This window comes from Magallana gigas, chromosome 5, assembly GCF_963853765.1.
Source record: "Magallana gigas chromosome 5, xbMagGiga1.1, whole genome shotgun sequence".
Classification (NCBI taxonomy): domain Eukaryota; kingdom Metazoa; phylum Mollusca; class Bivalvia; order Ostreida; family Ostreidae; genus Magallana; species Magallana gigas.
This window is the reverse complement of record NC_088857.1, coordinates 28,027,653-28,055,588: the sequence shown is the minus strand read 5'-3', so window position 1 is coordinate 28,055,588 and position 27,936 is coordinate 28,027,653. Positions and strand designations below refer to the sequence as shown.

At 33.1% G+C, this 27,936-nt stretch overlaps 1 protein-coding gene across 5 annotated transcripts; it reads right to left on the bottom strand.

The window, feature by feature from the left end:
- Positions 1 to 97: 97 nt before the first annotated feature.
- LOC105348470 (unconventional myosin-Ia) lies at positions 98 to 26,452 on the bottom strand. 5 transcript variants are annotated; one of them, XM_034455630.2, is made up of 31 exons: positions 26,364 to 26,452; positions 17,989 to 18,163; positions 17,483 to 17,598; positions 17,246 to 17,340; positions 16,970 to 17,074; positions 16,621 to 16,667; positions 16,205 to 16,268; positions 16,014 to 16,027; positions 15,800 to 15,884; positions 15,546 to 15,652; positions 14,939 to 15,086; positions 14,625 to 14,743; positions 14,344 to 14,496; positions 14,128 to 14,232; positions 13,325 to 13,387; positions 12,556 to 12,573; positions 10,887 to 11,081; positions 10,484 to 10,598; positions 9,662 to 9,717; positions 9,411 to 9,476; positions 9,187 to 9,254; positions 8,880 to 9,096; positions 8,435 to 8,584; positions 8,032 to 8,100; positions 7,432 to 7,593; positions 6,938 to 7,069; positions 6,378 to 6,484; positions 5,992 to 6,130; positions 4,979 to 5,131; positions 4,516 to 4,652; positions 98 to 4,336 (listed from the first exon to the last, which is right to left on the bottom strand). In XM_034455630.2, exons 2-31 carry the CDS (start codon positions 18,121 to 18,123, stop codon positions 4,183 to 4,185), a joined length of 3,294 nt encoding a protein of 1,097 aa, XP_034311521.2. In that variant the 5' UTR covers positions 18,124 to 18,163; positions 26,364 to 26,452; the 3' UTR covers positions 98 to 4,182. The 5 variants fall into 5 exon arrangements, with proteins under 5 accessions (XP_034311521.2, XP_034311530.2, XP_011456203.3 ...); XM_034455639.2 differs by lacking the exon at positions 26,364 to 26,452 and adding an exon at positions 22,177 to 22,522; XM_011457901.4 differs by lacking the exon at positions 26,364 to 26,452 and adding an exon at positions 21,079 to 21,444.
- Positions 26,453 to 27,936: the final 1,484 nt, after the last annotated feature.

The window sequence follows — 27,936 nt, the reverse complement described above, 5'->3', positions numbered from 1 at the left end:
TGTCAAAATTAAGTTAATTATGACTAAAGAGTTTCAGAAGAGCTCGAGATCACTTGAGCATGCAACTCGATCAGGTGAGCTAATAAAACACAAGATATTCTCGTCATATATACTACAAGGTTTATTGATGATCAGATCATTTCTGGGTATAAACACTGTTTACTTTTTAAAATAGGAACAACAGTTATTTACAAAAACATTACATGCATGTACATAAGTGTAAAAATGTTTTTACAAACAACCAATAACAAAAACTATAAGGTCCCACTGAAAAATCACAAAAGCTCAGTAAACAAGATACTGAAAATACATTTCCAATATTAAAATGACTGGACTGTGAAAAAGATGTTTCATAATATTATGTAATGGATTCACAAAATACACGTAATGGGTTTAAAAAAATCAATGATGATAATTGAATTGATGATAATACATGTATGTACAGATCGCGTGACAATCAGCAATGTTGGACTGAGAGAAAAAACAGACACCAAAAGACAGCAACGTTTAAAGAAAACATCAGACTCATTGTATATAAAGTTAGCTGGCAGAAAAACTGCAATTATGGCAATAACAGCGGAACTTGAACATGTTAAAGCATTGTTCAATTTTTCAAATTTATGACCTAGCCATGAGGTTTTTGCTTGTGATATATCAAAAAATAATTATCATGTATAAATAGGCATAATACATTCAAGACATCTTCTGAATAAAAACTAAAATGAATGCATTTCTTATAAAATACAAGTACCACAAATTTCTGTGAAATCATGAAATTGTTTGCAGAAAACTGATCAAACAAAGGTCGATGAAAAACAATTAACATTGTAACAGGTGTTACAGTAAAAATTAATAAAATGGAGATTATAAGTGTTTCCTCCTGCATCTTGTCCACTAGTCTTAAGCACACAATACATAACACAAACACAAACACATACATGTATATACATGTACAACAACCTGGCCCCAATCCCCACTAACTCTGGTCTAGGTTAATCAATTAAAGAGAAAGCTTGCACTACAACTTGGCTGCACAGTGCAACGACTGGTGGGTTAACAATTGACCATTGAAAAATAGGGCCAAACATGACATATAGGGAAACATAAAATGTTATCAAGTACAGAATGACTGACAGCAAGCATACATGCATAAAATTAGAAATGTAGCATCCAAATAAAGCATTTTGTGTACATAAATCGTGGATTAAATAATCAGCTGATGCAGCAAGTTATGTTGGTAAAGACGCATTTTCTAATACATGTATTTTTTTTTTATGTATGTATATGTCAGGGGCAAATATACTAGTATATACGTCCCTGGTTATATGTGTACAATTTCAATATACAATTATTATAAATTAAATACACTGTAGTATATTATATATACAAAAGGGTTTTATCACAGAGGGTAGCGTAACCCAACATTCAAGTCATGTCAATGAATGACCTTTGAACCTAATGCGTTCTTAATGATTACTTACTCAAAGCTTATTAATAAGATTACTTACTCAAAGCTCACAATTACTTACTCAAAGCTCTAGCTTTGACTGTATTACAAGTACTTCGGTTCCTGGGTAAATACATATTACATTTAGTAACTATCCACTTACCAGTATATAGACAAACACCCACATGCAGCGAAACTTTAAATGTCACCATGAAAATTAAAGAGATCGATTTTTGCTCCCTAAATTATGTACCGTAATAGGGATGTATAAACTTAACATCCATTACTAATTACTAACCCTTTTATGGTTAAAAAGCGATTAATTTGTAGATCAGAAATAATCCATCTCTAAGCTATCGGTCCCTGTTTTACAGTAAATTCTTAATCAAACGTAGAAAAAAGTCATAGGGTAAAATTGCGAGAAGCTAATCTTGCAGGTTTATAAATATGAGTCTCGCCTTTTTTTTTTTAACAGTAACTGTTAATTGTGAACTAATTGAAATAATAACATAAGTTTAGTGTTCGTAATTTTTTGTTCTCCCAATTTGATACAAAAGGGCAGAATCTCTGAATTAAGTACTCGTTTAAAATACGGAATCCACATAATATAGTTTACCAGTCCTGTAATCCATGTAAAACCTTACCAAAGTGAAATAGGCTAGCTACCGGTATATATTTGTCAGATTAGAGTGTAAATGTACTAAAAAAAAAATAAAGACTAGAAAAGAATCAATTATAACAAAAAACTAGGAGATCAAGATTCAAGTACCGATAATCACTACTATATATAACTACATGATGGTGAAACAGATCTAACAAACAAAAAACAACAGACAAAAGAACACTGTAGACAGTAAAATGGCACTAATCTTACTTTCTCTAAAATCTGATGCAAAATACATCAACCATCCCGTTAAATAAAGAATTAGCCTGTGCTGTGTCATATATCAACAGCAGATACATGTACATGAATGTAAACAGGTATATACATGCAAGAAAACTGAAAGGTCTTTCGGCACCCAAAGGTGAAATTAATTTGACACAATTGAGAGAAGACCATGCAGTTGAATTGGTATTCCAAAACCATAAACCATCATTGAACCGATGCAGTTATATATCACATTCCTAAAATTACAGAGAATACAACACATTGCATGAATGTTTTCTCTGCCAAGAGCAAATTAAAAATTCCATAGAAATATAAACATAGCCTAACCTACTACACAGAAATAGTGTATTTTTAGTTAGAATTCAAATCAAAAAGAATCCATATATATAAAACCCACAATAAAAAAAAACACCCAAAATTTAAAATCAGTGTTCATTTATATCCTATACATGGTATATGTAGTAGGCTTATTTAAAAATAACACTGGATTAAAAAACAAATTAATTCATAACACCAAGAGGGCATCTTAGTCAAAGTTGAAACTAAATCAGAATACCTGTTCACAACAATCATTACATGACATACATAATTTTTCTATGGACTGCTTTTTAAAATAGCTTGTCACTGAATCTGGAAAGGTCATGTAAAATCAAATACTGAATTTTTTAAAAACAGATACAAACAATAAAAGCACTGACATGAGACAAAAAAATCCATTTAAGGCAGATCTAAAAATCATAAAATAAAAAGAAACGAATCTAAAAGGTTTAAATATATGTGAATATATACTATGAAAAATAGTAAGAGCACCAATTACCATATCTTTAATACTTATAATGTAGTTGTTAAGCTAGTACCACTTGTGTTCGTTCTTAATTACCCTATGAACAGAAACCGGGACCAAAATAGAAATAAGAAAACACAGTTCTACATGTATAATAATGTAAAAAGCAATTTATATAACACCACAAAATAATTCAGATCATAATTTGCTGCTGCAGACTTGTGTTACAGTTTCAAATAAGTCAATCATCTATAAATCTAAAGGCAGCCTTCACAACTTCTCTACAGCAGGACCTTTTACGATGGAGTAAACTTACTCACACAGACATGTACATATAAAATGGCTCTTCATTGATGATTTTATCGATTCATTAGAGACAGTCATAGATTGTCATGAAGTATGGTAAATGCATCTCCCAAATCCTTCAGTACATTCACACATACAATGTCATGAATATTAGAGATGGATATGCTTTACATGAACAAATAAAAGCAATGGGTTTGTGTCCTGCATCCAACCAACATTTTTTGTCTAAAATCACATTTCAAACAAATTTTAAACATGCAGTTTGAATTTGCGAGTTCAAAACACAAGAATTAAACCATTCATACAACTTACAACTTACCAGTGAAAAAAAAAACATGAGATAAATTACATGTATTCAAACATGACACACAAAAAAGTAATTAACAAAGTAAACATTGACAACAAAATGAATTTCACTTCTGTGAAAGTATAAGCATAAAAGTACACATGAATTTGTAGAATCATTTTTCTAACCATTAACACTTCCTTCTCTTTGGTTCAAACATATATCAAATGAAAAATTGGGAATCTACATTGCAATGGCTAACAACATATCTCCAATGATATATTGCAAGAACTACTTCAGAAGCAGTTTTATATACTTGGGAGCCATCAAAGTTTTCGATTGGAATGATGATCACAATGCGACTCAATGAGAAAATGGATGATGTTTAAATGGGTTTTCTTTTTAATTGGTGGGAGTTGGGGAAATCTAAAATGTCTGGGAAGAATGATTCGAAGTTTGTATAATAAAAATCAAGATCCGGAACTTGATTGTTGTGTAGGAGAATTGTACAGGATGTCCATGGTGTGTTTCTTGCGCACAACTTTGACGCCTCCTGGGAGATTTTCTGTTAGTCCGTTCTTGAAAGACAATTGCACTTCCGATTTTCCAAACTGAGCTTTCAACCTGAAAGGGAAAAATCCACTATTCAGACTTAGAAAACTTGTTAGTTACAAATACAATGCATCATTTCACTTTAACCTTCTTTACTCAGACATTATTTTGAGGCTAGGTATTTCATCATGAACGTAAACACTTCATTATTTTTACATCAAATTCTTACATATATGAAAGTTAACACTTACAATGGTGCTATGTGGATCTCCGGTAAGGTGTCTTTTATGTTTTTGATGACAAGGCAAGCTTTGGATACAAGTTCAATAGTGTGCTCACACACAAATACAAAGTCTCCTTTCTTACATGATCCGTCACCATTTTCATGCTGAGAAAAGTACAAAACAAGATTACTTATTGAGTAAAAAAAGCAAAATATTTTGGGTATGCTTCACCATTTAAAGTCATTCAAAATCAAAGCAAAATATGTGCTCTTTCTTGTCCACCTATTCAAGTACAGTAATACACAAGGATAAACAAAATTGGTTCATTACAAATTAACTTGTTATACCCTTCAATTGATAACGCCTTCTAAGAATATAAAGAATTCATTATAAGCCTGGTTGCTGGTACATGTAGTCATGTACTGGGTTTCACTGTACATGTTTATACTTGAGTAGAACAACTTCATATTTGGATCAGTTTATCCATTACCTTCTGTACGTGGAACACGATGATCTTGTCCGGGTGAGGGCTGACAGACATGGCTGAGATGTCGGTGATTGGGATTCGGTACTTGACCATCATGCTGTGGTGCTCCACCAGAACCAGGTTCTGTGAGCTCATCACCAGGAGCTGTTCTACTGCCTGAAATAATACAATCAGTCACCAGTTACTACTTTTAAATGTCTGATATTTATAATCAATTACCAGGAGCTGTTCTACTGCCTGAAATAATACAATCAATCACCAGTTATTACTTTTAAATGTCTGATATTTATAATCAATTACCAGTAGCTGTTCTACTGCCACACAGTGAAAATCAATCACCAGTGACTGTTCTACTGTCTGACACTTAAAATCAATCACCAGTAACTGTACTGCTGTCTGACACTTAAAATCAATCAGCAGTAACTGTACTACTGTCTGACAGTAAAAACCAGTCACCAGTAACTGTACTACTGTCTGACAGTGAAAATCAATCACCAGTAGTTGTTCTACTGTCTGACACTTAAAATCAATCAGCAGTAACTGTACTGCTGTCTGACACTTAAAATCAATCAGCAGTAACTGTACTACTGTCTGACAGTAAAAACCAGTCACCAGTAACTGTACTACTGTCTGACAGTGAAAATCAATCACCAGTAGTTGTTCTACTGTCTGACACTTAAAATCAATCACCAGTAACTGTACTGCTGTCTGACACTTAAAATCAATCACCAGTAACTGTACTGCTGTCTGACACTTAAAATCAATCAGCAGTAACTGTACTACTGTCTGACAGTAAAAACCAGTCACCAGTAACTGTACTACTGTCTGACAGTGAAAATCAATCACCAGTAGTTGTTCTACTGTCTGACATTTATAATCAATCACCAGTTACTGTTTTACTCTCTGACAGTGAAAATTCAATCTTCGGTAAATGATTTATTGTCCCATATTGAAATTCAAACACCAGTAACTATTTTATTGTCTGACACTTAAAATCAATCACCAGTTCAGTTTACCTTTCCATTAGCACGATGGATTTTCTGCACCACATCTGCAAACACAATATGGCTATCCTGGGGCATTTGGCTTTGTAACTTTTTCCATTTTGGATTGGCTAGTAGGTTTTGATAATCTCCCTTGAAAGGCATTGGTACACTGTATAATGGAAACAAAGATGCCAATATAGAAATGATGTATTGTTGTTACTGGTGGTAATTTTATGTTTGTACCACCAGCAAGTAATAATATACAATGTTATGAGCATTCTACACTGAAGCACATGTAGTTTCGTGAGCATAAAAAATCATAAAACACTAAATTTCAACATAAAAGAGCACTTAGACTTAACATTAACTATTTAAGTTAAAAAGTCAATGCAAAACACCACTGTAAAATTTCTTACGTTTTGGCGTAACCCTCCTTTTTATCTTTGAAGAGTTCACTTGCCATCAACTTTTCCTTCATTTTATATTTCTCGGCTTCACTAAATTTTCGTCTGTGTTTCCGGCACTATAATGGTAACAACAACAAAACTAAAATTGATTGACACACCACATATAATTGATTTCAATTACCTTCGTTAAAGTATATAACTTAGGGTCAACTTAAGGTAATGAATCTTCATAACTTTATACCAAATAAACATGTTTTCTGTATTTAACTCATGCAAACAATTCCGGAGGCTAAAAAATGTAAATATAAGCATCAAATCATTATTTTATACAAATTTTTAATCTGATAACTACAAAGGTTTGTGCAAATAATTAACATGTATATCTTCCAAAAAGTAATGATTCAATGCTTAAAAGTATGGTAAAATTTGATGTTGCAGCAATTGTTTCATTTCATATATATGTAATTAACGTCTCCCAACGTAAACTCTTGCCAAATGATATCAATTCACCCTGCAATAGATATCATAAAAGAGTGAATTAAACCATGTGTAATATTTGTATATCTTACCCTCCAGGCATGGTACATCACTTTCAGTTGGTCAGAGGCCGCCTGAAACCTCCGTGGACACGCTGGCCACTCAGGATCAATGGGGGACAGACTAGGGAGTTTGGCTTTTAAATCCAGCAGGAACTTCTTTCGCTGTTAAAAAGATTTGAAAGTGTGTTTGATAGAACATGTATATGTGCTTTTTCAACCAACGTACATGTACCGGTAACATATTGAGTGACTGATTTTGCAATTTTTGTAAGTGTTAAAAAAAATATTCTGTACTTCCACTTTTCTTCCTTAAATAAACAAGGAAAACATTCAAATGAATTATATAATGACCACATTGTGTGCTGAATAAGATTAAGTATCATCTATTTTCTATCCAATTTTTTTTATTATTCTATTTTTTCCCTTGCCATGGACATTCCATTAAAATTAACACATCTTAATTTTGTCTTCGCAAAATCATCAAATTTCTAATCTGTCATAACAACATAATAAACAATTCTCACCAGAGCTATGACAAAGAATCGGGATATCTTGGGACCAGCAATTCTCCTAAATCTTGGCTGGTACTCCTTCCGTACTCTCCAACCCAGGTAGTGTTTTCTGATCACATTGGCAGACTCTATTTCAAGTTTCTCACGCTTTAATTTTCTAAGCAAAGCTCTCGCCTGCAAAAAAATGTGGGAAGAAAACCTTCAAACTACACACAAAAAACTTCATAACGTAACACAACCACCATAGGTGTAGATAATTTTGCAGTGTCGATTTTTGCAATTTCTACATGAAAATGCACTTGATTGCGTGAAATTAATATGGAATGAAGAATTGTGAAAAAATTTTATTCATAGTATATTGCAGTACCCGGTACATAGGGATAAGTTTTGCCATTCATGAAAATTTCCCTTGACAAACGTTTCCATTTTAAAATTGCAAGAAGAACTATTTAATGAAAACATTAATGTATATATTTAAGGGATATTTGTACTTGTACTGTAAACAAATGTCCTTTTTCAAAATAAGAAACTGCAAAAATGCTATCATAGCTAATCTGGATGTATGTAAACACGAAATACAACACGACCACATGTACATGTATCATCACATACCTTCCAACCTCTGGCAAAACACTGCAGCACAAGCGTGGCTGACTTGGTCTTCTTGTAGACTTTTTGTCCCTAATAAAAAAAAAAAGATATTGTTACAATTAACAAAATATGTAATTATATATTACTTCGAAGTCCATCTCTTGGGAAAATCATTCATATACATGAACACAAAACATTCAAAATTTGAAGACTTTTATTATAAAAAAAAAAACCAACACAATTAAAGGAAAAACCCTTAGACTCAATTAATATTCATTATCCATGTTTCATCAAAATATCATGGGTCAATGCAATAAATTTGTGACACAACAGATCATGTGAAGAGCAGATTTTTTTCCTAAATATGAAATTCAAACAGCATTATCTCTGACATTAGATTACCCAGTATTCTCTCTGATATTACCCAGTATCCTCTGAACCGAGCACTGATGATGATTTGGCTTCTTCTCATCAGGAGGTAGAGAGTTTTCTGCTTCCAGCCTTTGTACACACTCTGGATTTTTGTTGCCAAAACATGCATGTGTTGTCTGCGCTTTTCCTCCATGTCAAACAACTGTAAAAAATTAAAAGGAATTACTCATAATTGCTAGAGAAACAATTATAATTATTAAACATTTGTATATTAATTGATTAATACTCATGGTATCAATCAAATCAAATCAATCAATCAAATTTTTGAATTTGAAGGAAATTTCAAAAAACATGTTTGTAATTTTAATACCAAAAGGGGTAATGTAGTTTGTAAAGTTAAGAGAATAGATATTTCATTTGTTAAGCACATTCATAGATGGATTAAAACAAGATTAAAGTAAATATAAAGTCTAATCTGTTAAATAGTATTGACTTACAGTTTTAGGATTTCGGATGAATAACTTGGTTTTGCCGAAGGCATATTCATCTTGTGGGACTCCTTGGACCTCCAGGAGAATCTTGACCCCCTCCTGGGGCTTCCCTCCCCACCGTGGCCAGGTGGGGCCTGCTAACATCTTGTAACGATACAGGAACTGGAAATACACCTGCCGGAAGGCATAGCCAGCTCGTTTCACCCGAACATTTTCCATAAGGCTGAAAAATAAAAATTAGATGTATTTCAGTAATAGTATTTTTAAGATTCTATATCTTTATCCCACCAACGAAAAACCCCTTCCACCTTACCCTAAATATCGGACTTGGAATCTGACTAGATTTTCGTCAAAGTTGTCTGCTGCTTTTAAATTGTTTGGCTGAAAGAACAAACACATAGGTCAATAGACGGCTTGTGATTTAATTATAGTTATTGTACATGTATGTAAGCCATGTTTTGGTAATCTGTATTATCATATTCCAGTCAAGCTTGACATTATCTTATACATAGTATACAATCAGGAAAAAAGACAAACCTTGACGCATCTGATGTAGTTTGGATTCTTAGAGAGCAAATTCTTCATCAGTTCCGTTACAGATATCTGCATGTAACAAACATGAACGTATAAATAGTTTATCAAACAAAAACCCAACCAAAATATCAAAAACTAAAAACCTGTTTACCTGTACCTGATTTTTTTGTGATGCAAAATCTAGAAGGCACTTGCAATGTATTTTGTGAGTGTGTTTTTATAGAGGTTGTAAGGATATGCAAGGAGATTGTTACCTTAAATTGAGACCCTGCTGTGGCAGGTCTTTTCAAAGACTTCTCTGATGGATTTCCTGTAAAGATAAACAGAATATTACATTTACCGGTATTCAGATTCAATAAATATCTACATGAAGCATATTCTTTAACAGAGAGACAAAGGACATTCTCAGAAAACCACCGTTGGTCCCCATTTTTTTGTGATGATGTATAAATATTTGGTAACTTTTCTCTTAAAAGACATTAATTATGTTGAAAGACATTGGTTTAAACGTCCTATTCTTGGAAGATTTTATATTCAGTGAAATCAAAAAAGTACATTACCGATCAGACCCAACCTAACACCAGAGTAAAGGCCAACTAAAACCCCGGGTTTACTTTTGGGGTTTACTTTTTGAAAATTTGTGTCAGTTGGGTTTACTCTTGGCTTACTTTGGGTTTACAAATGCTTTGCTTTCCTCTTTAAACATCTTAAAATGTGAAGCAGACCCGTCTTTATCTAATTATCTTACTGCCTGTAATTCCCACCCCTTGTATATTCCAAGTACACATGTTGCGTTTGCCTCAGGGGTCTACTTCTGATCAGGGTTTACCCTATGGGTTTACTCTGGGTCTGCTCTAGTAAACCCAGAGTAAACCCAGAAAGTAAACCCAAGGTTTAGTCAGGGTTTACTTTCTGTTAGGTTGGGTCTGATCGGTACTGTATCTTATTTAAATGTTGCTTACCCTTATGTATTATGGTTTAATACAACTCAAAAGGTCACACAACAAATAGTCTGCATAATGATATATTACAATCAGAACCACAAAATGGATACAGAATTTGGGAGGCTTAATTACCTTCAGGAAAGAGTCCCTTCATGAGACAGTGTTTACATTGGTACATGGCTTGAGACAAATGACGGAACAGCAAGTCATTGTTCTTGTCCAGAAATCCATCTACTTTATAGGTCACCTGTCAAAAAAATTAGAACTTATACCCATAACAATTCATGAATAGTACCTAAAGTAAAATATCATATCAAAGTAAAGAACAATAAAACTACCGTACTGTGTATGCAAATTATGCAAAGTCAACCATTAGATTTATTTTTAAGTAATCTGAACTTCTCCCCATTTATTAAGTGATTTTTTTTTCTTCAGAAAACCCCTCAAGAAAAATCTCATCGTTTGACAAGCTAAACTTATAAGAAGCTGCAAAGAAAGTACATGTAAGTAAACAGAAAAATGACATGTCAATTACATTTCCAGCATAATGCTTAAGTCGGAACGTGCCGTGACTGAGCGTCTTGTCATTCTGACACTTCTTGAGGGCCTTGCTCTCGTAGTGGGGGTGGTTCTGACATGCCTGGTTGAGTTTCTCCAGGAAGGTCAGGTCGGTGGCGTTCCCCGGCCTCAGGCATTCCTCGTCCAGCAGTGCCAGGATGCCGACGTTAGACTGAAAACAGAATCCCACACAGACTACTTAGAATAGCAAACACACAGCAGCCAGGGCTCCTTTTTACAAATTAAACATCTTACAATAAAGTTATCTTGTGGATTGATCCTACATAAAATAATTCATATTCCAAATGCTCTCATATTTCTATCTATTTATTTTAATGGGTTTAAATTGAACTGACAGCAGATGAATATCATTGGAATTTATGAATTTCGTACACTGCAATGATGTCACACTGAATTTGACGTAATTACTGTTGAAAGGACATTACTTAGCTCTTTTGCATAAATTTAGGAAAAAGAATACACTGTATATAGATATTAATTGGGTTAAAGCATGTGAAAAAAAAGTAAATATTTTCACATCATAATTAGTGATGGTTGTGATTGTTATCCAACAAGTTCTGCATTTTCATCACTCGCCTTAGCTAAGGGTCTGAATAATACTCTCAACTTGCTCCTTAAAATCACATAACATCGCAAATCATGAAAGATCTTAAAAGTCTAAGTGCTGATGTACTAGAAAGAAGATCAAAGATGAAATGGGAAGTTGAAGATCAATGATAAAATATGATGAAAGAAGATAAAAGAAGAAATCATAAAGTTAACAATTTTTCGTAGATCATTAAAAGTATTTTTCAATTATGACAGTAGAATGTCTTCATATTTGTGGCAGCTATATATATATATAATGTTACTGCAGTTACTGTTTTGAAAATTGCCATCCATCAAAAGGATAGGGATAAAGAGAACACTTTAATATGATAAATAAATAAAAAAAAAAATAATTACAGTAGAATGCATGCTGCTAGCTGACAATATCCAAAGTTAAAAAATATATCAATGAACACTTACAGTATGCAAATAACCTTCACATAGAAGAACAAAGCACATTTCAAAAAGTTTTCTTCTTCAATTGAAAATACTCTTCCATTTTATGTCGTTAACTAACATAATATGTACAGTCATGTACTCTGTCTATGAATATACTGTGTAAAAGAAGACCATTGTACCATATTTTTAGCATTTTGGTAAATTGCAAACAACAAAGGCAGTAAAACTATACATAGACCCTGGTGATTACCAGAACATATAAAGCAATGGGATTCACAAGTCCAAAACTTCTTTGATTGCATTCTAAAACCAGCGAAAGCAACCCACCACATAGAAACACCTGTTACAATTCATTTTGATTTCATAGGTTTATCCCAAACCTCAAATGATACTTTATTCCCACTGTATTAGTAAGGTTGGGTAAGTATCTGGAATGTGTACTGATTTCTGATAGTGTTTATATACGTACAGTACAATTTTTTTGGTTATACAGTACAATGTTTGGTTAGGTCTATAGTTCTATTATAAAGTATATATTTATCACAGTTATAGTACAAATTCACAGAGCAAATGTCTACTAGACAAATACAAGACACATTCAGATTAGACGTTAGACAGGGTGCAGACTACAAACTTACACTGGTTTTAATGGGAGGCTGTAAAGAAACCATGCCAGGTCAAAAGAAGTAAACATGCAAATATATATATGAATACAAAGCATTATGCAACTCAAAAAGTTTATAAATAAATTTCATGAAACTGGGTAGGTAAGAAAACCAACTTAACCTCTGGAAATAAAGATACACCTTCTTGTAAAAGTATTGTTTATGAAAATAACAGTATGCAAGGGTTTAGAAAAAAATATAACTATCAATTTAATGGATTGGGCATAATTTTCATATGATTTTTTATATACATTAAAACTCTGAGAGAAGTTACACTATACATAGACAATCATTAAAGTTTAGATACACAAACTGCCATTTTAATTCACTTAGCATTACATAACAGACTGCTTATGGACCACCAACAAATTCATTATGTTATTCAATTTTTTTGTGAAGAAAGGAAACAAAATTTTAAATATTCGGGGTGTGTTTTTGTCTCCAGAGACCGTTCATGATCTTTTTCATGCTTATTAAATATTTGTAAACAAAAAGTACATGACCTGAAACAAAATCACTTTGACATGCTGTAGTTATGAGTATAACACAAGTATCATATATCGCTAAAATTGTCAACTCAAGGTAATTTGAAACAGCATGTAAATTGGAAAAGCATTCACGCATAATGAAACTCAATCTATGTTGCATTCATTCATGCAAAATATATGGCCATGCATATTTAAATTGTGTTTAGTTTCCTTCATCGGAAATAACCTAGATTATTACTGTATTAGAAACTCACCTTTTCTATCAAATCACAAATGACTGAATTGTTGAAATACTCTATGTGAATCCATTCAATACCCTGCAAAAAAAGATTATAAAAAGTCATAATAAGCTTGGCACATGTAATATATTGTGGAGTATCTGGAACTTTCGTGATTGAAATGTTAAAGTAATCAACTTCCACCAAATGGTTGATATCTCTAAAACTACTTCTATCAAATGGCTACATTTAGTGGCAATTCTTGATGTCAAAAATAGGAATATTTGTCCTAAGACATAAAGAACTACATGGAACTTTAAAGCATGTACACATAAAACCCACATACAGTTTACAGATGAAACAAAAGTGTGAAGTTCGCCGTTATCAAAGAAAGATGTAGCTGATTATGTCCTACTAAGGAAATTCCTCATACATGTATCACAGAGTGCCCATGTACTGCTGTGTGAGATAAATCCTGACTAACACTAGTAGGGCCCTTGGGACTTAAACAGTGACTACACAGAAGCCTACCCCCTTGATGTACTACACAGAAACCTACCCCCTTGATGTACTACACAGCAGCCTACCTCCTTGATGTACTACACAGCAGCCTACCTCCTTGATGTACTACACAGCAGCCTTACTCCTTGATGTACTACACTGCAGCCTACCTCCTTGATGTACTACACAGCAGCCTACCTCCTTGATGTATTACACAGCAGCCTACCTCATTGATGAACTACACAGCAGCCTACCTCCTTCATGTACTACACAGCAGCCTAACTCCTTCATGTACTACACAGCAGCCTAAATCCTTCATGTAATACACAGCAGCCTACCTCCTTGATGTACTCCTCCTGTTCCTCCTTCAAGGTCAGTTCAATGAAGATCTGCTGGAGCTTCTCGTTGCAGTAGTTGATGATGAACTGTTCAAAGCTATTTTGCTACAAACAAAAGGTACATTATGTGAGAATTTGCTTATCTTTTCAGCATTAGTTGTCTTGAAAACTAGGGGCTGGGGTTGGGAGGGGCTGGGTTTGGGAGGGGGCACGTACCTCAAACACTTCAAATCCATAGATGTCAAGGACACCCATGACCTCTGTCCTTGACCCAGATGTCACTTTGATGCTGTCATTAATTCTGGCAACCAGCCAAGAAAACATTCTGCTGTACAGAGCTTTACACAAGGCATCTCTTGCATACATCCCCTGTAAAGAAAAATCAGAACTGTTTCTAATAATGAAACAAATAATTTCATAGGGTGGTTAAGTTTTCTTTTATGGTTTAACATTGTTTTTTGTTTTTTTGTATAGATGTGAAAAGCAATTATACTCACATCATTGACACTCAGATCTCTTTTGACCTTTTCACCTCTAACCTCCACTGACCTCTGTGTCAAGGCCAGGCTCAGATTAGCTGATGAACATCCAAGTAAAGCTGCAGCATCATCTAGTGCTATAATTAAATATAAGTTCATTACCGAAGTATCAGATGTTATCCTGAAGTGTGCGAGATGTTAAACTGAGATGTGTGAGATGTTAAACTGAGATGTTTGAGATGTTAACCTGAGGTGTTTACAAGTTAACCTGAGGTTTTTTAAAACTTCATATAAGGTGTGTCAGTTACTCTTAAGGTGGGTTATAAATTTACCTGAGGTGTTGCTCAAATCACAGCCATCCGTCCCATCATCATTACTTCTGTGGGAGAATTCAATGTTCCCAAGCTTCAGAATACTTCCAATGAGTTGAAATAATGATGTCACTTCATCCGACGTAAACCCTATTACCTCCATACCATGCTGAATTAAATCAAATATATCTCTTTAAATCATGCTGAATTTATCCTCTACGTTATAACTTTAAATAGCACACAGGATTGACTTTATGATATGCAAAAAAAAGAAAATTCAATTTTTTGTTGTTGAGAAGATAATATTAATCCAGCATGATGTATTTTTATCAATTATAGTCTCCAGTTACTGTAAAACATGTTTATAGCAAACACGCTTATAATAAATTGACGCTTATAATGAAATGATTTTTATTTCACATGGGTTTTTAACATATTGTGAAGCTAATAGATATAACAAATTGCATTTATAATGAAGCAGTATTTCTGTTAAAAGAGTGTTTTACTGTACAGTGTAGGTGGCAGACGACTAAAGATTAAAAGCTCATTGATTCTTAAGATTTAAGAAAAATGAACTTTGAATTAAGACTGGACAGACAATATGAAATTTTGTTTTTCTTTCACTGACCATCACTGTATCGAAGTTCTCCTGGTCGTTCATTGTGGCTACATCTCCTGTACCACTACTTTTTAGAATGTTGTAATCATTCATCTCCCTTGTTAACTTCAGCGACTCTGCAAATAAAAATATTGGGCATAAGTACATACAAAAACTACCATGCTCATGTGTAGTCAACAATAGGCCCATGGGCAACATCACTCACCTGAACCTTAATTCAGTTCAGGTGAGCTAATAAGCACAATCACAAACATATATGTTACCTAATGTGCTTAGTTTGGCTCCCTGCAACAGCTGGTAAAATATGTGAAAATTCCGCTCCCCTGCCATCTGCACTGCTACCCGGGACTGCAATAATATACATGTATTATGTTATTAAACTTTTGAGCAGTGTTTTTTATAAAAATTAATGCTAAAAAGTTTTCACTTGTGGTTGGAGGATGGGAGATATGGTAAAATTGTCAGCAACATACATACCTTCTCTAGTAAATCTGTAAAAAAAAAAAAAAAAAAAAACTTGTTAGTGACAAAAATCATATTTCTTTTTTTTTTTTCAAGTACCTCAATTGTTTTTAAAATTGCAGGAAAACTTAAGTTTCGGAAATTTAACAACTTTTTTTAATCGCAAGAAAACTTAAGTATCGAGAATTTAATTGTCGAGTGCTTACAATTTGTTATGACTCCGCCAATTGGATCCCCTTTAAAATCAAACTCTATATCCATGTACTTTCCCTGTAAATAGAAGGTTCTTATACAGTTGAAACTATTAGCAATATCCATAAATATAACAATGTTATATATTATATAAATAGTGCCTGTTTGAAAATGACATTCTGAGAAAACCATTGTCAACGGACATGAAGCACAATAGAAGTATAATAATATATCAACTTATCATTATCAAACAAGAAAGAGATAAAGAAAACAGTCTTGAAGGTCATGTATCAACATTTTAACTTTTTCCTATTGACTTTGCTTATCAGTGCATGGTGTCCTAAATTTTTTAATGTGAATCAATTAAATGTCAAACTTTTTCTAGTTTTGAAAGTGAGTAAATGGTACGAAATAATTTTGTCCTGCTTACAAATCTAGAGGAGTTGTCATTCTTGTTGGTCTTGGCATTTCCAAATGCTGAAATGAAAAAAAGTTAACTCTATTAATGAGAAAATTCTACCATTAATAACCATGCCCTCAGTCATATTGTTGTATATTGATCATATATGACCCACAATTATATTAATCAATTAAGCCTGATGATTCACATGGAATCATCTCATCTTCCCTAATGAACAGCTATATAACAAACTCCTACCTACTCTAATTTTTGAGTACCTATTCCCTGGAGAGCTGTTATTGATAATTAGCCAATCATCAGAGAGATATGTGACCTTTACACTGATCTAAAGTATGCTACCCATAATGCATCAGGTTACCTTCCAGAACTGGATTGGACTGCAGCAGCTGCTCTTTGACAGTGTCAATGTTTTCTCCTTTCCCAGAAACCTCCGCCACATACTGCATTATTACCTTAGAGGCCTCTGGAAATTGAAGCAAAGATGATATTTAAATTGCAAGCCTAATACTCATATTAGACATAAGTTATTCATAAGATTATGTAACAGTAATTTATCAAAGAAATTTTATTGAAAGATGCAGTTCACCAATTACACAATCATTAAACTTGTTGAAACCACTGAAACTTGACTAACCTGTTTTGCCTGCTCCACTTTCTCCCGAGATAATAATACATTGGTCCAAATGCCTGTCACGCATTGATCTATACGCTTCATCTGTGATAGCATATCTAGGAGAAATAAATATAGAATATTGATCTTAAAATATTTTTTGTAATAATATGATATTCTCTGTCATCTTTTGATGGTCAAGTAACCTTGGAATCTGGTCCCCCTTTATGATATTTTCAGGTACATATAAGCAGTACGTACATGTGGGGAGGGAGCTCATATATGTTCCTGGATCGATACTCCTCGATGATGCTTGGGGTGTACAGAGGGGTGGTCTTGTATGGGTTGACAGACACTACCACGGTCCCTATGTAAGTCTGAAAGATGTAAGAAATCAGATTAGTGACCAAAAAGACCAATGTTATACAATCAAAAAATTTGTGTTTTTTAACTATGAGTTTAACTATACGTTTGAATCATTAAAATTTGTGGAGTCTCAATTTTCATGAATTTTAATTTGTCCACTAATTTTAACATCCCCATAAATGAATTACTGGTAGTCTTCATTCAGAAAACATACTAGCATAATTAAATGCCATAACATTACATCCTATGAACCTTTAAATAACTAACCATCTACAAAAATCCAGCCCCCTATTTTAAATGAATCCACATTATACTAAAAAATTATCGACACAAAATTTAACCTAGCTACCCAAAAAAATTAATCAACATTACTTTGAACTAATACGGCATTGTTAACTTACATAGATCTGGTTGTGTTGGTATCGTAGCTTGAGGTTCTCAATAAAGGCATCCTCAGAGACCGGGTCCAGGAGAACGGCATCACTGACCCCCACATTGTTCTCCAGAATGGCCAGGGATCCCTGGTGTAGCGCCATGCTGACTGGAGACCCTTAGCTGTCACACTGCAGGCTCACTCTGCAAGAACAAACGCAAATACATATTGTACTTCAAAGCAGAGGAATTAAGACTTCAAATTCCACAAAAAGACTTCCTGGTTTACATAAAAAAACAGTCCTCTCGTGTTATGAAGTTCCTTCCTAACGTTTTATGTAGAGACACTTCACTTTCTGTTTAATGTCTTATTTTGCAAACACAGCCAGCCTGTTGGCATATTACATGCTACAATAATTTTGATATAACCTCTGATAAAAGGAGCTTAAATTACATATCAGTTTACCCAACAGTTTAGTAATAAAAAGACTGCTGCTGCGAAATAAGGAATCGTTATCTTGATGATGAACAGTTCTTAAAGGACTTGACAGTGCCGCATCCCAATGTAAACAATCCCTTTACTGACTCATCCACTTCAAATGACACAATCCTAAGAATTAATCAACTCTGCAAGTACTGCCAACAATATGTTTGTAAAATTCAAGTAACCAGATGTTAAATCAATTAAAATTCATTCACAAAACATAAAACAACTGTGGCATTATTTCCTTTTTTTCTGTAGAGTGAACTTAAAATACATGCACACAGATGCAACTGCATTCAAGAACATTAAAGCTAACTCAATCTCTGTTACAAATTACTTTTCTGAATAAAAAATGTGGAAATTATTCTAAGAATACAGAAAGGAACCAGTATTCCAAGTATACAATCAATTTTGAGCTAGAGAGTATGTATTTTTCCATAAATTAACAAATAAATGTTGATTTAAAGCACTAAAAAATGCATCAAATTTTAAAAATTCAAGACCGGATCTTTATGTACATTGACAGTGAAGAAAATACTTTCCAAACATGAACATCTGGGGATTACCTGGTGAGACGAGTACATCAGCTAATCGTAGACTGTTTTTAAAAAAAACAGAAATCACGTCCAGTTCAAAGTCACATGCCTCTGATGCTAAGTGGCAGAAAAATGTCTCGTGTATTAAGAATGAGCTCAAGAGGTCAAAACATGAAACTGCCAGATCATCAAATACACACAACGCACTTCAAGTTTAATAAAACTATGTAACTTATATAATACACTGAGCGAGGAATTAAGTCATGAACTTCATACCACTTTCTAATTCCCTTCTAAATTGCATCTATTTTTACATGCTTGCAACTTGGCTTTATCTATGTGTATCACGCCCTTCATACCAGATTGATTGAAAGAAGCATTCCATTAAATAAAAACTCACACTAAAATTCACCTCAAAAGAATTCAGTCATATAATCGTAAAATTTGCAGCATTGGTGAAAATCCTAGTTTTAAAGAAATAACACAAAATGAATCCATCCTCTATTAGTCTACAATTCCTATCAGGTATACGATACTGGTATACTGGTACCTGTTCTGTGCAAACTCTGCCAGTACTGTACACGAAAGAAATCAATTCCTGTCTAGATGTTCCACCAATGCCACACCCTTTATCAGTAAGATTCAATAATCCACAGTTGGTACTATAGTGTTACATTCAATATCTCATTCACAGATTACTAGATTTTTCTCTCCCTCTTTGGAATAAGAACTTAAATTAGAAGTTATTAGAATAATATCATCAGCTGGCCTCGGGCTGACTCCAGCATAATTAATCCTTATACCGGTAACTATAATCCTGTGACAATTATTATTGTATTATTAATGTCATCCCATAATTAGACTGGAGGACTGCATCAGACAAAAAGACAAAGTAAAATAATTGTCAGTGATGCGATATGATGCAAGATTCAGAAGACATATGGAACGTCATACTAGTAAATCAATACCTCAAGGTGGAAAAGAATTCAATGCTGAGTCTCACACACCTTGTACACAAATATTTTTATATAAAAAAAAAAAAAAATAAGAGGATTAAAAATATTGCCATTTTGTGTGTGCGTGTGTGAGAGAGAGAGAGAGAGAGAGAGAGAGAGAGAGAGAGAGATGTACATGAATAGCCTTTTTGACACTTGGTTGGGATAACTTTTCAGCATACAATGTTTAACTTTTCTTCTTTCCTCATCCCTTTATTTTTTTTCAGCAAATTCCTCATTCTAACATAAGTACTTTATTCTACTTTTAAATCAAGAGAACACAAAAGCATGCGTACTTGTAATGAGCAAAGACTTAGATTTTATGATGTACAGACTATAGTACCTACATTTGTATACTCATGTACAAAACAAAGGATTATTATAAAAGTAAAAGAAAACCTACTGTTTAAACATATCCTTTCTCTTACCGTAAATATGTCTTATGGCCAAAAAATCTGAGATTATGAGCCCCTTTTGCTGAACCCCATTAAAGTATATCATGACCATCTTGGTATGGATTGTAAGAAAAGATTCTATTCTATTGGTTGTTAAAATAAGACAGCTCTGTTTTAAATTTGTTCTGTTAAAACATTCTGCTTACAAAAATTAATTGTACCAAGAACACACATTTTCTGACTATGACCTTCGCTGATGTCCCAAGAGCAGTGAGATTTAGAGCTAGGGGACATGTTTATTTGTACTACCCATTTTATGTTCCATACCGACGGTACAATTTGGTTGACAGAGGAAATTTGCAGAAAAATTCACATCCTGGGAAACCCTGAATCTCCAAACTGAATTTCTTCCAGTTCTAGTACACTGTATAATATATGTAACATTCATCAAGAAAATACTTATAGAGCTATATGTAATGCAGAATCAACATGAATTACTTCATTGTAATCACATGCAAGTACAATTACTTGCAGGTTTAATTTACTAATGGATACAATATTATATTGGCCAATTTAAACTACCATACATGATAGAACAAATATACGCAGTTAAAATTTCACTGAATTTAATAAATTTGAAAAAATTTACACAAGTTACAAAAATTGAACAATAATCAAATTAAAATTTTTCTGAACACCCCATACTCACCCTAAAGAAATCCTGAATAAAATTTAGCTGGTTTTATCAGCCTCAGATTCCTGAGGCTTCCAAACAGAAAACAAGGAGATATATCAGATAGTATTTTGTCTGGCTTGGAAAAGTTGGGATGTGGTGTACATTGTATCACACACCAAGATAAAGTGTTTTTCACTTCAGGCCATTAACTTCACTTAAAACCATTATGATGTTATTTATACTTTGCAGCTAGATATACACATGACATCTCAGAGAAAAAAGAATCTGTAACACAAAAACAGAATCTAGTTTTGTCCAGAAAAAGCACGCTGTATATCTCCATCATAGTCCATTACACGACAGACAGCCTCAAAAACAGCCGCATTATCCGTAGGAGTTACAAAGTCTTTGGGAAAAAAAATGAAAATAAACACCTTTGACGTCAAATCAAGCGCTGCTGTAACTCAATCTTGATCGAGTGAGAAATCAAGGTTATTAAAGAGCTCTGAAAGAACTAAAATAACTCTTTATTTTTATCCATGAAAGTCTGTTACATTTCTATTATTAATTTCCAAAACATTTAAACACGGGGGGCAAAAAAAAAAAAATTAATGGTGTATGTACAGTTGTTAGAAATCATCTGTTAAAAGTAAACAACTCATTGTTCCATGCTTATACAGCTAAAATACAGGTATTAACCTGTAGATCGGGCCTTTTAGGTTTAAAAGACAACTTCTGATCTGTGCATTTTACAGTAACAAAATAAAATACCTCTAACAATGATAACACATTAAAGCATTAAACTGCCTCTAGAACACCTCAAAGGGAAGTTCATAATGCAGATCCTTACACGCTTTGAGCCGATATTGCACAACACAATCACGCAGCATTAAAAGTCTATGAAATCCCTGTCAGTTACCCTGGAAAATACTTGTGGACGTCAAAAACTAAATGAATATAATCCTCCAGAGATAAAAGCGCACCTGATCCATTTGGGGGACCATTCACAAAGGTGGCACTTGCATCGGAAATTAATGAATTCAATACACAAGATACTTGTGTTCTAAATGCCTTAAAAAACGTTCACTGTGACAAGAATGTAGGATTAAGCTTTAAAGAATGAGGTCTTACCTTTTTTTTTTTACTATTAAATGGAAGGATATATTTATAGATCCAGTGAACACTATCTTCTGGGACTGTTCCTTAGATGGCTAATCTGTCCCATGCAAACATACAATATTCTCTAGCAAGAGCCACAACCAAACTTCAAAAGGTTGACAAACACACTTGCTTACATGGCACTGGAGAATATATATGTTGGTCCATACTTGGGGTTTGCTAACACTGATAAAACCACTGAACAGGTAGAATATACAGCTCTAGAAAAATAAACACTTTATCAACACTTCGCAATGTCAACTCAATATCCATATTAACATTACGCAAAAGCGTTATAAATTCTTCTTCAACCAAAAGTCTACCACCATCACAAAGCCAATTGTAATTTTAATCTCTTTTTTTTTTTTTTACAACTGGTTTAAATACACACGGTTCCAAAAAGGAAACATAAATTTTTGGCTGAAGTTTATCTCATGAAATCTCACTTTAGTTCAGGGAAAGAGAGAGAAAGAGCAATATTGTATGCACCAACTCAACAACATGTAAAGAATTTCTTCATGGACAGGAATCGGGTTCTGGGCTGGCAGGTTTTAATGGAAATCATTATAAAGTGAAACTGATATCTATGGAGGGAATTTTTACAGCACAGATGAATCAACTTTAGATCTAAATGTTGCTGACAACAAATTTCATGATCCGTCAAGGCTGATTTAATTTCAGTGGTGTATATATAGACTAACAAACCTGGTATGGTAGCCAAAACAATGTAAAGTATTCTGGAAAAATGAAATCTATCCACCACCACCCCCTCTCTCTCTCTCTCTCTCTCTCTCTCTGGCGTTGAAAATTATAACATTTACAAAGGTTTAAATTCCCATTCAATCCTTCCACACATTTGCAACTTTTCAAATTAACTAACACACAATGAGCTTCAACATAATTAACACATTGCCTTTTGTTAGCATATGCAAATCTTCATACATATATACCCTAGCTGGTACATATAAGAATAAGCAATGACTTAAATTCAGAACAAATTCAAACAGCTACCTCTTTGATTAATATGACCATATCATTACCTTGATAAATGACATTGAGCTTTGACCTTGCCCTTTCATCTTAATAATCTAAATAAATTACTTATCCACCTTGTGTAGTTTAAAAGTTGATGGGAATTAATACATGTACATCTGTTTTTGAACCAGTTATAGTTAAAATTTAAGCAGAGAAAGATAAAAAAACACTTTACTTCCCCTCACCCATCTTCAATCTTAGGGCCATATAATCATGCAAACACAACAAACTTATATACACACAAACAAATGCAACAAAACCAAACAAACAGACCAAATGCTCTATGCCAGTCTGAGGTTATTGTTCAACTGGTAAATTGGCTATTACTATGAGATTGCCAAGAGAAACTAACAGTGAAAGGGTTTCCGGGAGCATTATCAATGATTACAGTCGATTTTCTGATAAATCCTGACAATAAAATCACAAATGAGTGATGTTTATCTGCACTTCCAACATCAAATACAGAAACTACACCTGCAGTAGACAGGCTGGGCCTTATCTTAATGTAGTGTATACACAACAGGCTATTTGGAGGGCTACGGAATCAGGCTAATCACAGGAAGCCCTGCCTCAGCATTTAAACAAAGATGCCATTCAATATCTACCTTATAGGAAAGATATAAGTAAACCCCCTAAATGTCAACACAGGTAAACTTGTGTGCCAAAATTTAGAGCACGACAAGAACTAAGCTTCATTCTAGCTGCCTTATCCAAGTTATCGTTTTTATAATCCACTACCTATATAACAATACATACATTCGTGTCTGTGCCAAATTATCACTATCTAATTGTTCATTGAGAATTTAGCATGAAGAAAATCAAAAGAGTACTGTTTTATTATGCTTCTTTGTTGCGTTAGTTCCCATCTCTTTTACATGTCACATATAACATTATATTTTTTTAAAATTGCAATCATAGAGATCTCTGCATATTTTTTGGCAGTGAATATGATGCATATACAGTACTGCATGGGTATATAAGACTGTATGCTATTTCTAATTGACAATTTTCATTTATACTTGTTTATAGCAAATTTCAAGGGACCATAGAAAAAATTAAGTTATAGCCGTAATTCGTTTTCTGGTTATAGCGAATTCGTAAAAAATCTTATAGCATTCAAATCATTATAAAATAATTAGGTAGCTTTAAATTATCGTAGGTTATAAAATTAATATTAATGTCGTTTACAAAAAATGTCAATGTATAACCTCTTCATCTTAAAGTTTCATGTATCTTCAATGAAATTAATTGTAATGGAAAATATTCATTAATATATAAATGATACAATACTTTAAAAATTTGTCAGTGGGGGTCTAAAAATTACTTCGTTATATCCGTAAATTCGCTATAACCGTGTTCGTTATATACTGCTATTTCCTCTGGGTTTGCCAGGACATGCATAATAATTCGTAATAGCCATAAATTTGTTAAATCCATGTTCATTTTATTCGAGTTTTGCTGTAGTTTGAAACTCTGTCTTTGTCTTTCAGTGTTTTCTAACGGCATTTATCTTAATTAGTAAAGTGAGTTTATTATAGTGATTGAAATAAGTGTACATTTCTGATTTTGGCATCTTTGCAAGCCAAGGGTCTTTTTTCCAGTCTGCTCCCAACAAGCTAGCAATTAGATTGATTTATGGTGGGGGGTTTTTTATCATCATAATTAAACATATTCTAATATTCACATCCTTGATTTCAATACATATATAGGATTATTTGTCTGTGTAATTTCTCTCCTTACTATATGTTTAATGTATGAGAATACTGACCAAGAAAACAAATAAGAAATAAAAAATACATTTTTACAATGTATCAAATACCAAAGTATATGATATATTGATTTCCACTTTAACAAAGACAGAATTCACACTTCCTAGTAAAAGGGTGGGCCTGGAAAAAAAAGAGCTGACACAGGTCTGCAAATATTGTCTGATAATAAAATACCTTATGATATATAGGCAGACATGCGTACTACAGATCACATTCTCCTCCCTTAAAAAGCAAAACCCATGTTTGATAAAGGCACTTCAAAAAAAGCATGAATTGCTTGACTGTCACAGATTTGATAAACTTAAGACCTCTGGCTTTGTTTATCAAACTTGACTGTACTTCGGCAAGTGTTTATATTACATATATTAAACAAAATTGATCGAACCTTGTTAAGTATTCAAATTGTTTAAAACATGCACCTTAATAATATATGCACATGTATAATTATTTCTCTAAATTTTTTTTTTGAATTATGAAATTAGTTGTATGATATATTAAAACATCTGGCATATTTTCTATTTTTAATTAACTATCAAATATTAATATAGATATATGAAAGTACATGTACACATCAAATTAATGATTATGACCCACCAGCTGTCTATAGCAAAAATATAGCATCCCATTCAAAGTCATAAAAAATCCATCACACAGAAATTTAAAGCTCATTACGACAATATCATTTAAAAAAAAAAGATTACCGCAGTACTTAGAAAATTTCAATTTAAGTCAAAGGGCCATAACTTTGCTTGTTATAGGAAATAAGTTGGATATGGATGTGACAAATATAAAGACATAAACCAAATGTTTTAATCTGAAACCAAAATTAATTAAAAATTTAATTGATCAAGCAAAGCAAAATCTGTAAAAGTATCTGCATGTAAGTCAAATGAATACACATGTACATATGTGCATGTAAATAAACAATTTCAAGTTTTAAAAACCCACCTAAACGTTTTAAGTTTACTTTAACTGAAAATTTTAATACACAATTATCTCTCATACAGCTGTCATATTTCAATTACTTTCATCAAAAGTCTACTATAAATAAAATAAAAAATATCTTAACATACTATAAAAAAATATTCATTTGCTTTTGTTTTTAGTTTTGTGACTAGATTTTTATGAGATGATCTTAACAAAGGTGGCTGATCATGCTGATGCAGTATGAGTCATACTTTGACTGCTGTTCTGCTTCAATGCATGTGAATTGAATATTTGGCCTAACGGAATATGAAAGTGCGATAACAAACATACCGGTTTAACGAAAATGCACAACGCAAACAAAATAATTTCAACAAAGAACAAAACAGGAGCACAACTTTTCAAAAACCTTTTTTCTGCGATTGTCTTTACCTTGCAAGCAATAAATATCTGTTAGTTTTCGTTGCCACCGTCTGTCAACATTGTCCTCTGTCAACCGGATATTGAATCACGCATGTGTGTTGATTTGGTATGTCGATCCAAAGAATCAATCTTTGAATTTTCCAATAATTTGCTTTAACTGGGGTTGTTGGCGCGATTATTTGAATATTTTATTTTTATAATGCATTTAGTTATGATTTCCAAAAGATTCTGTAGATTTGTATCAACATGTTCAATATGGAATGCTTATCAGTGCGACTTATCAAAAAAATTAAAGTTGCAGACGAGGGAAAGTAAGTAAGCAGTAAGCACGAAGGTTAAACTTTAAACTCCGAAGAATTCTTTTGCTGGAATATGGTATTATTAGTGTAAAATGATGGTTTAAAAGTATTGGAGACATATATGGTCTGCACACTTCATTTGAAGTAGTCAATTACAAATCCCGAGTAAAAGAGCAAGTGTTGACAGTACGAATCTGCGGGAGTTACTGCTCTTTGGTGCGTTGCAACACGGTTTCTCCACTGACTGGCACATGTGACACATTTGATTATATTTATATTCATTGTGTCAAGGGTTTTTTGTAACATACCTCACATTAAGTAAAAAACGATTTCTTATGCATCAACATGCAACACTTAATTAAAACTCTTATAGCAGATTAGATGATTTTTTTAGGAATTTCTTAAAGTTACACATGCTGCATATAGGCATGGTAGGCCAACTTGTGAAAGATAAACATAATTAAATCCATACTCTATCTTCAAAATTTTGACCATGTCTATGTTATGGTCAAAGCTGTATAACAGCAGAAGCTATTGATGCTTGGACATTTAACTTGCATGTAAAGGCCTTTCAGATATAGATATATAGATAAATATTACAATAAATTTAATCCTTTTTTTAAGTCAATACAATGATTGCTTAATGTACAAAAGCCCATTGAGCTCATTTTTGTAGGTAAAAAAAAAGGGGGGGGGGGTTCGCGAAATAATGCAAAATTTTTGCGATATACCGCGAAACTCTCACGAATATATTACTTTCACGATAACATTACTTTCGCGAATAAACGTGAAACCAATATTTAAATATTGTCATTTTATACAAAAACTCCTATGAAGAACAATGACTGAAAACAAACATATTAAATTTTAAATAAAGCAAGTTTCGCGCTTATTTGCAAATCTAACTTGTTAATTTGCAAAAGTTATGCCTTTATTCATAAAAGTTATGTGTTTTGCTTTTGCGAAAGTTTTTGGTTGATTGCAAAAGTTTCAGGGTATATTCGCAAAAGTTTTGTGTTTATTCACAAAAGTTTAGCGTTTTCAAAAAAAAAATTTTTTTTCCCTACGCAAATAAGCTTAATGGGCTTTCGTACTATTGAAAGTACATTATTTACAATGTAAACTATTTGCCAGTATAAAACGTAATATACTTATAATAATGTGAAATATAATATTATAATAATATGCCAACTGTTCATAAGCGCTCACCAAATTCCATTCAGGGTGTGCTCACCGTTTGCGTAGAATGAGCTCACTTTTTTACTCAGCATGCGCTGACCGAT

Excerpts from the sequence above, each read along its gene's own strand:
- LOC105348470 (XM_034455630.2), bottom strand. The coding sequence starts at position 18,123 with ATGGCGCTACACCAGGGATCCCTGGCCATTCTGGAGAACAATGTGGGG. Across the intron at positions 14,497-14,624 it reads GAGATCTGAGTGTCAATGAT|GGGATGTATGCAAGAGATGC; the intron begins GTGAGTATAATT and ends TTTTCTTTACAG. Across the intron at positions 13,388-14,127 it reads AGGAGGAGTACATCAAGGAG|GGTATTGAATGGATTCACAT; the intron begins GTAGGCTGCTGT and ends CTTTTTTTGCAG.